Here is an 18,692-nt window from a genome sequence, read left to right as displayed (position 1 = left end):
TGATTGCTACATAAAATGATGATAATGACTTATTTAGAGGTCTATAACAGAATTGTCATCCTGATAATTTATTAACCATGGTAATTTTAATCCATATTGGTTAATTTAATTTGTTTAAATTTTATTATATTTATCTCAGTTATAAACTATTAAGGATAATAGGGTGGCATACAAAAGGCCTAGTCACAAGGATAATTTTCATTCATAAGCCATGATTTTAGAGAATCAAGGCATTTAGGTTTGAACATAGTTCATTACCTTTTCTTGACAGGTAGTCGTAGACCACAAATGTCTTTTGTCTTATTAGATAATGATTATGGCCCGTAGGCATTACATCACTAATGGATGTTTAATTAAAATAGAGAAAAGGAATTGGAAGAATCCAATATAAGGATGGCTTGTGTGATTTTATCGGATCACATTTGCCAGGAGTGTTAACATGTTTTCAGATGTTAACAAGAATTTGAATCTTAATAAGGAACTACTATTATGGCCCTGTCTTAAAATGACACATGGGCTAGGTTTTGCCTTTAAGATTTTGTTTATTATTTAATGGCAGATTAGTAATAAAAAGGAATGATATTTTATTTATTTTCATATTTAACATTCATACACATGATGACAAATGAAATTTAATATTAGAACATTCCATTAAAATTTTAAAAGGAGTGCATAAGTGCCCTAAACGGGACTTTTACATAAATAACTTGCCCACGCAGGGGCTAAACTGAAAATACAAGTCCTCGCAGGGACTAGATACATAAATAGATGTCCATGCAGGGACTTAATTGGAAATAAAAATACAAAACAAACAAACAAACAAGGAATTCAAAAATCCCTCTTGCTCTTCCCCTTGATTAAATCAGCCAAGCCCTTGAGTAGACCCCTACGGCTCCTACGCTCCCTTTGAACATCCCGTTCCACCTGATTCAGCCTTTGAAGAATCTCTTGCTGATGCGGTGGTTGGACAAGTGGCGGCTGCGGCTGCTGCTGCGGCTGAGGCTGGAGAGGTGGTGGGTATTGATACCCATAAGCTGGGTATCTAGTCTGGTAGGAAGCTCCATAGGGCCCTTCAGGATGAAGAGCATTGTAGTTTGCCACAACAAGATATGGGTCAACATCAGGGGCATTGTAGTAATTGTAGCCAGAGTGGCCTGGCTGCTCAAAAGGGTTATATGCCGCTGCACCGGGGTAAGAACGTATTGGGTTATCAAAACCCATATGTGGTGGTGATGGTGGTGCGAATGGTGCGGAGTCCACCTCAGAAACGGGGTTTGAAGGCCCTCCCATCTGCGGGTGTTCATACATTGGCGGGTAGTGACTGCCACTGGAGTGTTGAGGGGTGCTGAAATGGAATCCCCCTCGCACGAACATCCGTGCGTTTGATCTTCTCCGCCTCGGTGGCCCCGGAGGCGGTTGTTGCTCTGGCGGCGGCGGTGGCGGTGGAGTAACCGCCTGGAATCGTGAATCCTCGGAGGGATCCTACTGCTGAGGTGCTGGGTTAAAAAGGGGAGTGAACTCCCAAGGGTACGAGGCAAACCTTGTTTCATAGCTGTTTGGGCCCTGATATGGCGAACCGTGAAAGGACGATCCGTCAGAAATCTTGATGGGATGCGTCGGCGTCCCACTTGGTGGCATCTCCGGATCGAGGTCATCATCCATATCCATAGCTTGGTCACCGGAAAAATGATCTTCAGGTCCCAATGGGTTAAAACCCACTGGTTTTTGCACCTGATTTGCCGGATTGAACCGGCTCTGAAAGTACGGGGCCAGGTCCTCGAAGGCGCGGTGTGAACCCGACCGCTGCAACGGCAAGAAGAAGTGGCGAGAATGATCGGACTCATTGCCTTGATGTAGCCTGAAAGAATCATGGTACGAAGGTGAGGAGCTAAGTGAGGCAGAACGCCTCGCAGGCTCTAAGTATGTCCTCCAGTCTTCTTGGGGACTAGTGCTCATCGTCACTGAAGGAGTTCGCCAGTAAGATGGCCCTGCCTCATGATCATGACTGGTGAAGATTGGGGCCTTACGCCTCTTCCTCTACCTCTAACACGCGGTGGCACCTTCTGTTCCTGTCAAAACAAACAAAAGAAACAACCAAGAAAACAATAAAGGACAAAATAAAGATTAGGATTAATCCTAAGTCCTTCGCCTAGACTCGGAAGTCAAGGATTGTGCAACTGTTTCATTGAGATTAAACACAAAAAAGGCTAGTGCTTAATTCACTCAATGTTGGCTCTGATACTAACCTGTCACACTCTGATATTTCCACGTATTACCGGTGGGCCCGGTGGGGAGTATCGTAACGTAATTGATATGATCATAGTCAATTATCACAGTTCAATGCACAACAGAAGTCTAAAAGTAATAATATTACAAACCGAATGAAAGTAACATAAGTATTACAAACGGAATGTAAAAGGATCCACAGGCGGATCAAAACAAAGGAAATATTGTTCAACAGATTTTTTAAGTGACAAAGCTTGCAGGACTTTTTATTTATTCACTCAAGAGTAGCCAGCCTATTTTGCATAGTACCTGCACTTAACCTTTTGGAAAATACGTCAGTTTACACTGGTAAATACAATTAACCGACACTTTTGAAACTGTTTTAAGAAAATTGATTTAAATGCACAAGGCACAATTAATCTTTTATAACTTGGGTTAATTATTTAAAAATAATCTTTAAAAAGAAATATATGTTTGTTATACGTTCAGTAGCCCGGGTTGAATACCGGGTTAAAGATTAATAGATACACCACATAATACAACCCACGGCGAGTTATTCTCGAACAAGCGGACATATTATTTTACATACGCACCGGCAGGTGTATGCCTACACCCCGTGCTTAAGTCGTGGCCATTTCAATGAATGAGCTGAGGATATCCAGGACATGATCATTAAACCCCCAAAGGCTTTAAACAAACAAAACAGATTAAACGGGTTATATCAATTAATTAACCTTCATACGATTAAAGATTCAATACCCGACCAAGCGGTATTTTATATACCGTACCCCAAGTCCGTATAAGGGAAAATAAGTTAAAAGTATTTACCTGAGCAAAATATTCAAATTTATCTCAGCCGTATACAATCAGCAAGTGCAAATATCTTTTACTGGGCTCCTAAATCTGGAACGAAGGTTTTAATAACCTATTAGATTCCTAACGGGTCTTACTTAAGTTTAAACTTAGACCGGTTAGTTATAAAGAAAGGTACACGGTTCAAAACGCAAGATTAAGCGAAAACCGGATTAGAATGTTATTTAGACCCGATAGGTTTGAAGACTTGTATAGTATGGGTAAACTAAACACATTCTGGATTTAGGTAGAAATGATAAGGTTTGACCCGTTTTGGTCAATTTATGCAAACTAGTCACATAAACCGTTTCGAACACGAAAAATGCATAACGGGTAACCAAAAGAGTCATATACAGGTTTCACAAGTTAATATGCCTTAAATATGTTGTGATATCAGTAGGATACCTTCCATTATGCCCAAAACGGATTTAAAATCGATTTAAGCCCCGTAGGGGTATTTTGGTCATTTTAAAGATTATAAAAGAGATTAATTATTTATCTGAGGTTCTGGTCTAAACTGATCAGTAAAAATATTCATGTTAGTAGGTTATATCAGTAAGGTATTGCATATATGTTAAATTATCATTTAAAACCAAACTATGCACTGTAGGGGCATTTTGGTCATTTCACATAAGCTTTAAAGGTCAAATTTGGAAATCTGAGTTCAAAACTTTTACTTACTGTCAAAGTATAAAATTTACTTATAATATCAGTAGGTAATAAGCCTTATGTGCTAAAAATAGTTTTAACCCATACCATGAGTTTAAATTGCGTAAAAAGTCGGTTTTAGGCGATTTTCAGGTTATATAAGGAAAGCTGAGATTTTTATCAGTCCAGAAGGCTTAAAATATTTTATTTAACATATAAAATCAGTAGGAAAAGGTTTGGTATCAAAATGTTATGTAAAACTCATTTTATTAGCAAAAAGGGTATAACCGTCAATTACCGAATCAAAGCAATAACCCTACGTTATGATCAGTTTAAAAATTAATAAAAATATTCAAAAATCCCAATATATCATATTACATCAGTGGGTAAAAAGTTTGGTGTCAACTTTGGGTTTAAATAGGCTTTATGTTAAAAATGCCGTTTAATTAATAAAAAGCTTTCAAATTACGATATTGAGCATAACTCCTAATTTATACCTCAAACTGATGTCAAATTTTTAGGACATGTTTATAAATCAGTAATGAAGGTTTTTTTCCTCTCACATTTTCAAAAATCTGGTTTTTATATTAAAAGGGCATAATTGTCAATTTTAGACATTTAATGGAAACATGCAATGAACTAGAATTACAAAGGAACCACATTGTATAAACTCAGAGGGTTATACTAACATGTAATATGGTCCTAATGGATCCCTAAGGCATTTCTAAAACAAGCTAAATCGGGTCAGAACTGAAAGTTTAAGCAAAAGTCTACTTTTGCGACTTTCGGTTCCGAACCTAGCCTAAACTCAGAATTGTCGGGTTGAACATGCTTAGACATGTTCTTACATTATTTACCAAGTTATTTTAGTGTTAAAACAGGTTCCATAACTTCTACATTACTAGTTATGAATTTATTTGCAAAAAATAGCTTCTGTTGACTTTTTAATATTAAGTTTGACCCGACAATTAACCAAGTTAGGGTGATAATCAGTGGGTGCCCTTTTAAGGACTTATTACCCACATAATTACCAACTCATAGCCACTTTCAATTCGAATAATGGCTGGACCATTAGTGATTAATCACTAATTCAAAGCTTAATTACGACGGCTTTGACTTTTGGTCATTAAACTAATAAATCTTGAACTAGAGGGGCTAAGAATGCTTACCAAGGCTCTTAGCACGAATTAGGAGCTGCGGGAAACTTGCTTGAAGTCTAGAGAGCTCCAGAGAGTGAGTTTGAATAATTTTTGTGAATGAGCAATGAACTAGCAAACGAACAAGTTCTTATATAGCCAAAAATACTTCACAAGATCACTCCACACAAGTCTACAATTGATTTCTGATGATTCCAGGTGTCCCTATGCATGAAATAGTATTGGCTCAGTCCCTGGAATCGAAAACAAGGCATGCAAAGGTGGTGCAACTGGTCAACCTGCAGATGTGCAGAGTTTTCTACATCTGGCAGTTCTACGCGGCCCACGTAAGAACTGTCTTGATGTTTACGCGGCCCGAGTCAAGGCTGTCTCCGGTCACCAATCTTTCAGATATTGCAATTTTAGTCCCTGGTCCATCTAAACTTGTTTTAACTTTTGTTTATTTCACTTTTAACCCCCAAACTTGACTTTTAAGGGTCTTGAGTCTTCAAACATTTATCAATAAGCTTTCGGTTAGTTACGAGGTCAACCGAACCGTCTTGAAATGCAACATTAATGTATTTAACTCTTATTACTTGTAATTTCCACTTTGATTATTATATGCGTCAAAACTCCAAGAATTAATATCCAATATTCTTGCGGGCAAAAAATATAATCGTTACAATGTTTTTGGGATCGTTAAAAGGTCACTCAGAGGTTACTTTTAACATGTTGACACTTTTAACCCCTATGTTTCACAAGATCCTTATTTTGAGCACAAACGAATTTTCAAGTTCGATAAATTATTCGTTAAAGAATACGAACGTCGTGTGAGGTCAATCAGAGGCACAAGAATGGCATGTTGACACTTTGGATCCCTATCACTTACATATTTACGTTGTTTAACAATTTTAGTCCTTCGAAAATAATTCCTTACACGTTTAAAGTCCATGACACGTGTCTTCATAATATTGGTCGTGATTTTACGAGGTGTTACATCCTCACCCCCTTAAAAGAAATCTCGACCTCGAGATTTACTGAAATAAATGAGGGTACTTTTGTTTCATTGTGGATTCAACCTCCCACGTGTATTCGGGACTTCTACGGGCATCCCATTTAACCTTCATAATCGGTACGTGCTTCTTTCGAAGTTTCTTAACCTGTCGATCCTCGATCGACAAAGGTTTTTCAACAAACTTTAAGTTCTCATCTATATGCACATCCTTATGTGACATGCCTAGCGATTTATCAACTAGACACTTCTTCAGATTGAAGATGTGGAACACATTATGAATTCCACTGAGCTCTTCAGGCAGGTTTAACTTGTAAGCCACTGTTCCGACACATTCGATGATCTCGAATGGTCCTATGTATCTTGGGCTTAACTTGCCTTTCTTGCCAAAAAGTATTACCCCTTTCCAAGGTGATACCTTAAGTAGCACTTTATCACCTACCTCGAATTTCAGAGGATTACGCCTTTTGTCCGCATAGCTTTTCTGCTTATCCCTGGCAGCTTTGAGACGATCACGTATCTGCACAATCTTATCTGTCGTCTCCAGGACTATATCAGGTCCTGTTAGTTAGACATCTCCAACTTCTGCCCAGCAAACTGGCGTCCTACTTTTTCTTCCATACAAAGCTTCAAAAGGTGCAGCTTGAATACTGGAATGATAGCTATTACTATATGAAAATTCTATCAATGGAAGATGATCATCCCAACTTCCAACTAAATCAATAACATAAGCCCTTAACATATCCTCCAGCATTTGAATTGTACGCTTACTTTGACCATCCGTCTGAGGATGATATGCAGTGCTGAAGTTTAATCGAGTGCCTAGGGATTGCTGAAAGCTTTTCCAAAAATGCGATGTATATCTCGTATCCCTATCAGAGATGATAGACACTGGCACTCCGTGAAGAGATACAATCTCGTCCACGTACAGCTGAGCTAACTTATCTGAGCTGTGTGTTTCCTTAATAGGTAAGAAGTTGGCTGACTTAGTCAGTCTATCTACTATAACCCAAATAGTATCATTTCCTCTCTTTGTTTTTGGTAACTTGGTGATAAAATCCATAGTTACCATTTCCCACTTCCAGGTGGGAAGTTCAGGCTGTTGTAGCAAACCTGACGGCTTCTGGTTTTCTACTTTAACTTGAGCACACGTCAGACATTTGGCCACATAAGTGGCTATAGATTTCTTCAAACTTATCCACCAGTAATTTGCCTTTAAATCCTGATACATCTTGTCACTTCCAGGATGAACTGAGTATTTGGAGCTATGGGCTTCTTGAAGAATCACGTCCCGAAGTCCTCCATAGATTGGAACCCATATTCTTCCATTCAATCTTAGAATTCCATCCTTGCCATAGGACAACTGTTCAGCAGTTACTCCCAACTTTTCATTCGGATAGTTGGCTTCTAATACAGCTTCCTTCTGAGCGACCAACAATCTTTCATTTAAACTGTTCTTCAATTCAATGCTCTTGGCATTGATTCTAATGGGCTTAACCCTTTCCTTTCTGCTCAAAGCATCAGCGACCACATTTGCCTTACCTAGATGATATCGGATTTCACAATCATAATCATTCAGTGTCTCCATCCATCGATGCTGTCTCATGTTCAAATCCTTCTGGTTAAACAGATGCTGAAGGCTCTTGTGATCAGAATAGATCACACACTTGGTACCATATAAATAATGCCTCCAAAGTTTTAGTGCAAACACAACGGCACCCAACTCCAAATCGTGGGTGGTGTAATTCTTTTCGTGCACTTCTACATTAATACACATCCCATGCCAGTGTGTGATGCGTCGCAGTAAACCACGAATTCATCGATCCCTTCAGGCAATGTCAGTACAGGGGCATTGCTCAACTTCTGTTTAAGAACATCAAAGGATTCTTGTTGCTTAGGACCCCAATCAAACTTTATATTCTTGCGAGTTAATGCAGTTAGGGGTGCAGCAATCCTTGAAAAGTTCTCAATAAAACGCCTGTAATATCCTGCCAGACCCAAGAAGCTACGAATCTCTGTGGGCGTCTTCGGCTCTTGCCAATTCATGATAACTTCAATCTTAACGGGATCCACCTGGATACCATGCTCGTTAACCACTTGTCTAAGAAATTGGACTTCACGAAGCCAAAACTCACATTTTGAAAACTTGGCATAGAGCTTCTCTTGCTGAAGAAGTTCAAGAATACATTGGAGGTGCTTCTCATGATCGGCTTGATTCTTCGAGTAAATAAGTATGTCATCTATAAAAACAATGACAAACTTGTCCAAATAAGGCTTGCAGACGCGATTCATGAGATCCATGAATGCTGCTGGTGCATTAGTGAGCCCGAAAGGCATCACCAAGAACTCGTAGTGACCATAACGAGTTCTGAATGCAGTCTTATGCACATCTTCATCTCTGTCCTTCAGTTGATGGTAACCTGACCTTAAGTCAATCTTGGAAAAGTAGCTTGCCCCTTGTAGTTGATCGAACAGATCGTCGATCCTGGGCAATGGATATCTGTTCTTGATCGTAACCTTGTTTAGCTCGCGATAATCAATGCATAAACGCATTGATCCATCCTTTTTCTTCACAAACAGAATTGGTGCTCCCTAAGGAGACGAGCTAGGTCGAATAAAACCTTTGGCCAACAAATCATCCAGCTGAGTTCTCAACTCTTTCATCTCAGTCGGTGCTAACCTGTAAGGTGCTCTTGCAACAGGTGCTGCTCCAGGAATAATGTCGATTCTGAACTCCACTTGCCTATCTGGTGGTAAACCAGGTAGTTCTTCAGGGAATACTTCTGGGTATTCAGAGATAACAGGGATGTCTTCCACCTTGGGCTTTGGTTCATCAATGGTTACCTGTGCCATATAAATGACATAACCTTTCTTCATACACCTCGATGCCTTAAGCATAGACACTTACTTAGGCAACCCATATTGAGTATCTCCTTGTATTGTGAGTGGCTCACCATGTGGAGTCTTGATAACCACTTGTTTCTTGTCACAAACAATTTGGGCTTGGTTATGAGATAACCAGTCCATGCCTATTACTATGTCGAAACCAAATAGTTTCAAAGGAAGCAAAGATAACGGAAAAGAATGGTTCCAAATGGATATAAAACATCCATCTAACACAGTTGAAGCAGTTTTAATGGTACCATCGGCTAGTTCTACTTCATATTTTATGCTTAAGGTTTTAACAGGCAGATTTAATAACTTACAAAATTTATCATCCACAAACGACTTGTCTGCATCCAAATCAAATAATGCCCTTTCATAAACATCATTGATAAGAAACGTACCTGTTATCACGTTGTCATTCTGAATCGCTTCTTGTGCATTCATTTGAAAGACCCGAGCGTTGGTCTTCTTACCTTCTTCAGGTTTCTTGGCATACATTGGGCAGTTAGACTTGATATGCCCCTTCTCGTTACAGTTGTAACAAGTCGCATCCTTTATCTTCTTACAATCCAACGTCTTATGCTCACTAGATTTACAGATCCCACAAGCCCTAGGCTGCGATTGGGATTTTGATTCATACCTGCACTTTCCCAGATGACGCTTCTTGCAGGTCTTGCATTTGGGCTTCTCACCCGACTGTTGGTCATCCTTTTTAAATCCCGAACTCTTCTTGTGATCCGAGTTCCCTTTACGCTTCTTATCTGAACGGTGTGAGTTAGCATCCTCACGTTTCCTTTTCCCCTCATCAGAATTCCTAAGCGATCTCTGCCTGACCGCATCGAGGGTAAGAGATAATGACAAATCAGCTACTGACCTAAAGGTAGTAGGTCTTGATGCTTTCACACTAGCTTTAATCGCCGGGGCTATACCCCCAATAAATCGAGCTATGCGTTTTGATTCTGGTGTAACCAAGTAAGGAACCAATCGAGACATAGTGTTGAAGCTCGTGAGATATGCCTGACAGTCTAAGTTCTTCATAAATAATGTCAAAAGTCAGTCTCAATCTTCTCAACTTCATGCTGAGGACAGAAATTCTCTTTGATCAACGCAACAAACTGATCCCAAGATAGATTATATAATGGGATCTTCCCAGTAGCTTGGATCAAGGACCTCCACCAAGCTAGAGCTTCACCTTTGAACGATTGTGACACAAACTTCACAATACCCTTCGCAACCACTGATATCAACCACGGTATCCATCTCGTCTAGCCACGTCATGCAATCAATGGCTCCTTTTTCCCCAGTGAAATCCCTGGGCTTGCAGGAGACGAAATACTTGTAAGAACAGGTTTTTGCTCATGGCTCTTGATCGAATACAATCTTCTTAGACGGAGTACTATGCTGATTTGATGAGTGTTGGGCATCATCCTTCTTCGACTCGTGAGTTTTAGATGGTGGCTTACTATGAGCCACATAGTGAGTTTTAGGGTGCGATTTAGAATGAGGTATGGATAGGGTCTTGCTTCGAGTACCACTTAATTCACTAAACTACCTATCCATGGCTTTGGTGACAACATTATCAATTAATGCTTGAAGTTCCGCACCAGTTACGTTGATTCTGGTAGTATCATGATTTTCCAGAGGGTGACTGTTGACTTCTTCAGATTCTGCCATGTAGCTTGATTGCTACATAAAATGATGACAATGATTTATTTAGAGGTCTATAACAGAATTGTTATCTTGATAATTTATTAACCATGGTAATTTTAATCCATATTGGTTAATTTAATTTGTTTAAATTTTATTATATTTATCCCAGTTATAAACTATTAAGGATAATAGGGTGGCATACAAAAGGCCTAGTCACAAGGATAATTTTCATTCATAAGCCATGATTTTAGAGAATCAAGGCATTTAGGTTTGAACATAGTTCATTACCTTTTCTTGACAGGGAGTCGTAGACCACAACTGTCTTTTGTCTTATTAGACAATGATTATGGCCCGCAGGCATTACATCACTAATGGATATTTAATTAAAATAGAGAAAAGGAATTGGAAGAATCCAATATAAGGATGGCTTGTGTAATTTTATCGAAACACATTTGCCAGGAGTGTTAACATGTTTTTAGATGTTAACAAGAATTTGAATCTTAATGAGGAACTACTAGTATGGCCCTGTCTTAAAATGACACATGGGCTAGGTTTTGCCTTTAAGATTTTGTTTATTTTTTAATGGCAGATTAGTAACAAAAAAGAATGATATTTTATTTATTTTCATATTTAACATTCATACACATGTTGACAATTGAAATTTAAAATTAGAACATTCCCTTATAATTTTAAAAGGAGTACATAAGTGCCCTAAACGAGACTTTTACATAAATAACTTGCCGACGCTGGGGCTAAACTGCAAAACAAGTCCTCGCAGGGACTAGATATATAAATAGATGTCCACACAAGGACTTAATTGGAAATAAAAATACAAAACAAATAAACAAAGAAGGAATTCAAAAATCCCTCTTGCTCTTCCCCTTGATTAAATCAGCCAAACCCTTGAGTAGACCCCTACGGCTCCTACGCTCCCTTTGAACATCCCGTTCCACCTGATTCAGCCTTTGAAGAATCTCCTGCTGCTGTGGTGGTTGGATAAGTGGCGGCTGCTGCTGCGGCTGAGGCTGGAGAGGTGGTGGGTATTGATACCCATAAGTTGGGTATCCAGTCTGGTAGGAAGCTCCATAGGGCCCTTCAGGATGAAGAGCTTTGTAGTTTGCCGCTACAAGATATGGCTCAACATCAGGGGCATTGTAGTAATTGTAGCCAGAGTGGCCTGGCTACTCAAAAGGGTTATATGCCAGATTGAACCGGCTCTGAAAGTACGGGGTCGGGTCCTCGAAGGCGCGGTGTGAACCCGACCGCTGCAACGGCAAGAAGGAGTGGCGAGAATGATCGGACTCGTTGCCTTGATGGAGCCTAAAAGAATCATGGTACGAAGGTGAGGAGCTAAGCGAGACATAACGCCTCGCAGGCTCTAAGTATGTCCTTCAGTCTTCTTGGGGACTAGTGCTTATCGTCACTGAAGGAGTTCGCCGGTGAGATGGCACGGCCTCATGATCATGACCGGTGAAGATTGGGGCCTTACCGCCTCTTCCTTTACCTCTAAAACACAGTGGCATATTCTGTTCCTGTCAAAAAAAACAAAAGAAACAACCAAGAAAACAATAAAGGACAAAATAAAGATTAGGATTAGCCCTAAGTCCTTCACCTAGACTCGGAAGTCAAGGAATGTGCAACTGTGTAATTGAGATTAAACACAAAAAAGGCTAGTGTTTAATTCACTGAATGTTGGCTCTGATACCAACCTGTCACACCCCGATATTTCCACGTATTACCGGTGGGCCCGGTGGGGAGTATCGTGACGTAGTTGATATCATCATAGTCAATTATCACAGTTCAATGCACAACGGAAGTCTAAAAGTAATAAAATTACAAACCGAATGAAAGTAACATAAGTATTACTAACGGAATGTAAAAGGATCCACAGGCGGATCAAAACAAAGGAAATATTGTTCAACAGATTTTTTAAGTGACAAAGCTTGCAAGACTCTTTATTTATTCACTCAGGAGTAGCCAGCCTATTTCGCATAGTACCTGCACTTAACCTTTTGGAAAATACGTCGGTTATAGTGGTAAATACAATTAACCGACACTTTTGAAACTGTTTTAAGAAAATTGATTTAAATGCACAAGGCACAAATAATCTTTTATAACTTGGGATAATTATTTAAAAATAATCTTGGAAAAGAATTATATGTTTGTTATACGTTCAGTAGCTCGGGTTGAATACCGGGTTAAAGATTAACAGACACACCACATAATATAACCCACGGCGAGTTATTCTCGAACAAGCGGACATATTATTTTACATACGCACCGTCAGGTGTATGCCTACACCCCATGCTTAAGTCGTGGCCATTTCAATGAATGAGCCGAGGATATCCAGGACATGGTCATTAACCCCCCAATGGCTTTAAACAAACAAAACAGATTAAACGGGTTATATCAATGATTTAACCTTCATACGATTAAAGATTCAATACCCGACCAAGCGGTATTTTATATACCGTACCCCATGTCCGTATAAGGGAAAATAAGTTAAAAGTATTTACCTGAGCAAAAAATATTCAAATTTATCTCAGCCGTATACAATCAGTAAGTGCAAATATCTTTTACTGGGCTCCTAAATCTGGAACGAAGGTTTTAATAACCTATTAGATTCCTACCTGGTCTTACTTAAGTTTAAACTTAGACCGGTTAGTTTTAAAGAAAGGTAATGGTTCAAACGCAAGATTAAGCGAAGACTAGATTAGAATGTGATTTAGACCCGACAAGTTTGAAGACTTGTATAGTATGGGTAAACTAAACACATTCTGGATTTAGGTAGAAATGATAAGGTTTGACTCGTTTCGGTCAATTTATGCAAACTAGTCACATAAACCGTACCGAACGTGAAAAAATGCATAACGGGTAATCAAAAGAGTCATATACAGGTTTCACAAGTTAATATGCCTTAAATATGTTGTGATATCAGTAGGATACCTTCCATTATGCCCAAAACGGATTTAAAATCAATTTAAGCCCCATAGGGTTATTTTGGTCATTTTAAAGGTTATAAAAGATATTAATTATTAATCTGAGATTCTGGTCTAAACTGATCAGTAAAATAATCATTTTAGTAGGTTATATCAGTAAGGTATTGCATATATGTGAAATTTATCATTTAAAACCAAACTATGCACCGTAGGGGCATTTTGGTCATTTCACATAAGCTTTAAAGGTCAAATTTGGAAATCTGAGTTCAAAACTTTTACTTACTGTCAAAGTATAAAAATTTACTTATAATATCAGTAGGTAATAAGCCTTATGTGCTAAAAATAGTTTTAACCCATACTATGCGTTTAAATTGCGTAAAAAGTCGGTTTTAGGCGATTTTCAGGTTATATAAGGAAAGCTGAGATTTTTATCAGTCCAGAAGGCTTAAAATATTTTATTTAACATATAAAATCAGTAGGAAAAGGTTTGGTATCAAAATGTTATGTAAAACTCATTTTATTAGCAAAAAGGGTATAACCGTCAATTACCGAATCAAAGCAATAACCCTACGTTATGATCAGTTTAAAAATTAATAAAAATCTTCAAAAATCCCAAAATATTATATTACATCATTGGGAAAAAATTTTGGTGTCGAAATTTGGGTTTAAATAGGGTTTATGCTAAAAATGCCGTTTAATTAATAAAAAGCTTTCAAATTACGATATTGAGCATAACTCCTAATTTAGACCTCAAACTGATGTCAAATTTTTAGGACATGTTTATAAATCAGTAATGAAGGTTTTTGTCTTCTCACATTTTCAAAAATCTCGCTTTTATATTAAAAGGGCATAATGGTCAATTTTAGGCATTTAACGGAAACATGCAATGAACTAGAATTACAAAGGAACCACATTGTATAAACTCAGTGCGTTATACTAACATGTAATATGGTCCTAATGGAACCCTAAGGCATTTATAAAACAAGATAAATCGGGTCAGAACTGAAAGTCAAAGCAAAAGTCTACTTTTGCGACTTTTGATTCCGAACCGAGCCTAAACTCAGAATTGTCGGGTTGAACATGCTTAGACATGTTCTTACATTACTTACCAAGTTATTTTAGTGTTAAAACAGGTTCCATAACTTCTACATTACTAGTTATGAATTTATTTGCAAAAATAGCTTCTGTTGACTTTTTAATATTAAGTTTGACCCGACAATTAACCAAGTTAGAGTGATAATCAGTGGGTTCCCTTTTAAGGAATTATTACCCACATAATTACCAACTCATAGCCACTTTCAATTTGAATAATGGTTGGACCATTAGTGATTAATCACTAAGTCAAAGCTTAACTACGACGACTTTGACTTTTGGTCATTAGACTAATAAATCTTGAACTAGAGGGGCTAAGAATGCTTACAAAGGCTCTTAGGACGAATTAGGAGCTAAGGGAAACTTGCTTGAAGTCCAGAGAGCTCCACAGAGTGAGTTTGATTAATTTTTGTGAATGAGCAATGAACTAGCAAACCAACTGTGACAACCGGTGATTTACGGTTCCTAATTACGCGATTAGCAAACATTAGGACGATAATAAATAGTGTTTAAGATGTAGATTAACTTAATTAGGCCTTTTGGAGTGCCTAGGAACGTCTATACGACTTTACAGCGCGTGAACGGTGGTTACAGAGAAACCTGTTAAACGTTAAACGACAACTAATTGAAACCAAACAGAATACTGTCAACGCCAACAAGTACGAATCCTAAACAAGTATTTTGTGTTTATAAAGTTAGTTTTACAAATTTATCGTGCTTCCGAACGCAGACGTGAACGAAGAACGCGAAAACAGTAACGCACCGACAAACAATAACGAGACGAAAGCACCGGACTTGAATCTCGTCTCGATATTAATATATTTTGATGTATTTAGCTTCGTTTTTAATTTTTATTATCCGTCGTTGAAAACGGATTGGAAAACGTATTAAAGACGACGAAACTGCACAGATTACGCGATTTTAACGAGACCTACAAACGTACGCGATTAAAAACTGTAGGATCGGTTTCGCGACCTGAATGAGTCGGTTGGAAGAGCTCTTGTACGTTTCAGAGGCGGAATACTAAGAAACGCACTAGAAAACAGCTTGAATACACTTTAAACCTCTTTTCTATTGATATGACACTGATTACAGTACAAGAATCTACCGGCAGCACCTCGGTATCAAATTTCCGAATCGTTACAAATGAAACCGTTTGAGAGTCTATATATACTAGTCCTTGACCGTTTGAACATGCTCAAACGGTCACTAATCATTCAATGGCCAACTCTCAAACGGCCAAGACTATTCAAACGGACAGCTCCTCTTCAAACGGTTAGCCTTCATTCAAACGGTCAACCTTCATTTTCTTGTTTACTGATTTCATGCTTGATCAGATCTGCAACAAACTCGAGACTCGACATAAGACGAAGACGACAGATGACTGCACCAACAGACTCCCCCTCAAATGTTGACGAGTCTTAAGTGTCGAGTCTTTATAATCTTCAGTCTTTATCAGTCCTCTGAGCTTCACTCTCTCTCTGTCTTCAGACTCCCCCTCTCGATTTGCTGGTATTTCTTTGTTCTTCAGCAACATCTTCAAGATCGTTGTCTGGCTTTCCAAAATTTGATTTCCAGGATCGAAACTTGGCTTTCTTCAACGGATATTGTAACCTGACTTTCTATCTTTAGATCCAAGATTGAAACCTGGCAATTCCTGCACATTCTTAACCCGGAAATAAATTTTCTAATTTTAACAATTTGCATGCACCAACTCTAACTCTCTCGCAGATCATTCACATATGATGAACCACTTGTTGATTTAAAAACTATATCTTGACAATTTAGACACACTCCCCCTCACAACAATGTCATCATGTTTAGCACTCTGAATTTTGATAATCAGCTTTCCAACATCAGTTTGTCAAAAATCTTTTTGAATTTTTCAAAATTTATGCTAAAACACACACAAAATCTTTTTGGATTTTTTAATAAAAAGAAATGAAATGCAGACTATGAAATATTTACAAACACTATTTTTGTGAGATCGTGTAAGAGGATCATATCAGTTTATGAGACATGTCACTAACACCGTTAAGCTGATTTCATTTTAAGTTCTAAACAATTTACCTAGATTGTCAGTATTTCGGTCCACTGAAATTTTCACACAAAGTTCAACTGATCCGAGATACGATATTAATGTTTTAAGAACTTAAACTTATCCGTGTGTCCCACTACTTGAATATACTCCCGTATCCAGATCCCAATATTCAGTCTTACAGGTGAGTATACCACAGCTGATATCTGTATAGGGGTTAGATGCGAGGGCCGTGAGAGCTCAGGTCAGAACTTCCGTTCAGCAGAGAGATGACGGCTCGAGTTTTGGTGTGTCCCCTTTAGAGGATCTTTTGATTACAACAGCAGTGACTATCAATTTTATTGTTTTATCAGCTTGCTGAGGGCGATGCTATGTTTCAAGCATTTGCGAAAAGCATTATCCGGGGACTAGGTCAGTACTTCCATACAGCAGAAGTCCCGGGATAATACCCCAGATATCACTAAGCATAAAGACCTAGTATCTCAGAATAAGGGACCTTTCAAACAAGATTTCAGGGGTTACCTATATATTCAAGTTTGTGTTAACCCATAGAATAAGCAAGTTTGAACTTTAGTTCTCGTCACAATTTACTAAATGTGTAAATACCTACTGACATATCCACAGTAAGACTGTTTATCACATATTATCTTTCCAATTCTTTAGCATGTTGTGACAGCCTACTGACGTACTATCATTTCCTCTTTTCACAACGAAACTCATTTTTGAATTTTATCATGTTTTTGTCTTTTTCAAATTTCTAATGTTTTTGGATTTTCTGAAATTTTCTACTCCCCCTAAAATGCAAACACATTTCAAAGGAAATTTGAAAACTACTAGACTATTGACCCACTTGAAAACATAGAAATCAACACAAACTGTACAGAAACTTGACAACTGATATCGAATCACATCAAATCTCCATTCACTAGGCATAAACAATCTGAACTCCCCCTTTCAACAAACCATTTTCTCATTTAGATTTCAAAACACTTAAGTTTGTTTTAATCAAAATGATTTTTCCGAAAAATGAGTTTGTGTTTACCATTTTTAAGTTTACCACTTATGAAGCATGGGGATATGGTTCATCATCTTGTTTATCAATCTCATATGAATAGTAAATCAAGTACAACTTAATGTCCCTGATTTACCAATTGCAGTTCAGAAACCTCTGTATCTCTTGTAAACATAAACTCTTCAAAGAATAACCAACAAATATCACTTGTAAGTAAACCAAAAAATACCACTTGTAGGTTTTACTGTAGGAATGAAACATCTACAGAAACCTCTTTACCACTTGTCAAATTATTCAGAAAGATACTGATTCCTGCTTCTCAATTACCAATCTGGAAGCTCTGGCGTAGTCCTTCAACCTGTAAAATTCAAACACTATTCAACATCTTTCAAACAAGCTTTTCAAACACTAGAATGATGCCGATTCCTGATCCACGATATAAACTTGGGATCTCCGGCGTAGTCCTAAGACTATCATGGGAAACACACTTCCATCCAAGTCTTTTCAGACTTGATGGATTTCAACTCTTGAGCAGTAGGGTTGTATGTTGCCTTTTTAGTTGCATAAAAATCTTTTACCCCCTTAGCTCTCCCACTCAACATTTTCCCAAAAATCTTTTTAACATTCCCGTTCAATGTTTTCTCGACATCAAATTCTTTTTCTTCATAGTAAAATTGATTTGAAATTTCTGTTTTACCAACTTTCTTTTTAATCTCCTCAAATTTCAGCGATGGAAAATCATCATCATTTACTGAAATTTTCTTCTCAACCTGTGGCTCTTCTGGCTTTGTGGAACCAGATTCATCGCCGACATTCACATCACTCTGCTTAGCAACCCATACTTGGTTGTCTTTTCCTTTCTTTTCATACCTCTTCTTTGTAGAACATTCACCAACCTCAAAAGTTGAATTTTCAAAAACCTTAAATTTTTCTGTTGGTGGTTCAACAACAACAACTTTTTCTTTTAGTTTTGAGAAACTCCCTGTTTTGTTTTTGCATTTGTCGAACAGTTCCATGCAATGTGACCAGCTTCATTGCACTTGTAACATATACGAGTCTCTCTTTGATAAATCACTTCAGTTCCATTTCTCTTTCTTTCAGCAAGAAACTCTTGATTTGACTGTCTCCAGAATGGTTTCTTCTGTTCATCTTCTGAGTTTCCACCTGACACAAATTCTGTTTTTGTTTTAGATTTTTTATT

At 38.0% G+C, this 18,692-nt stretch overlaps 1 protein-coding gene across 1 annotated transcript; it reads right to left on the bottom strand.

Moving 5' to 3' along the window:
- Window positions 1-1,958: 1,958 nt before the first annotated feature.
- On the bottom strand, window positions 1,959-9,753 carry LOC110888451. The gene is made up of 2 exons (XM_022135977.1): window positions 9,061-9,753; window positions 1,959-2,069 (listed from the first exon to the last, which is right to left on the bottom strand). Exons 1-2 carry the CDS (start codon window positions 9,751-9,753, stop codon window positions 1,959-1,961), a joined length of 804 nt encoding a protein of 267 aa, XP_021991669.1.
- Window positions 9,754-18,692: the final 8,939 nt, after the last annotated feature.

The sequence above is a fragment of the Helianthus annuus genome, chromosome 11 (genome assembly GCF_002127325.2).
Source record: "Helianthus annuus cultivar XRQ/B chromosome 11, HanXRQr2.0-SUNRISE, whole genome shotgun sequence".
In the NCBI taxonomy this organism is placed as follows: Eukaryota; Viridiplantae; Streptophyta; class Magnoliopsida; order Asterales; family Asteraceae; genus Helianthus; species Helianthus annuus.
This window is presented reverse-complemented; position numbering and strand designations above follow the sequence as displayed.

Coding starts and splice junctions, on each gene's coding strand:
- LOC110888451 (XM_022135977.1), bottom strand. CDS start 9,753: ATGTCTCGATTGGTTCCTTACTTGGTTACACCAGAATCAAAACGCATA. Junction 2,070..9,060: donor GTAAGTTATTAAATCTGCCT/GTTAAAACCTTA, acceptor TTGTTTTGACAG/GAACAGAAGGTGCCACCGCG.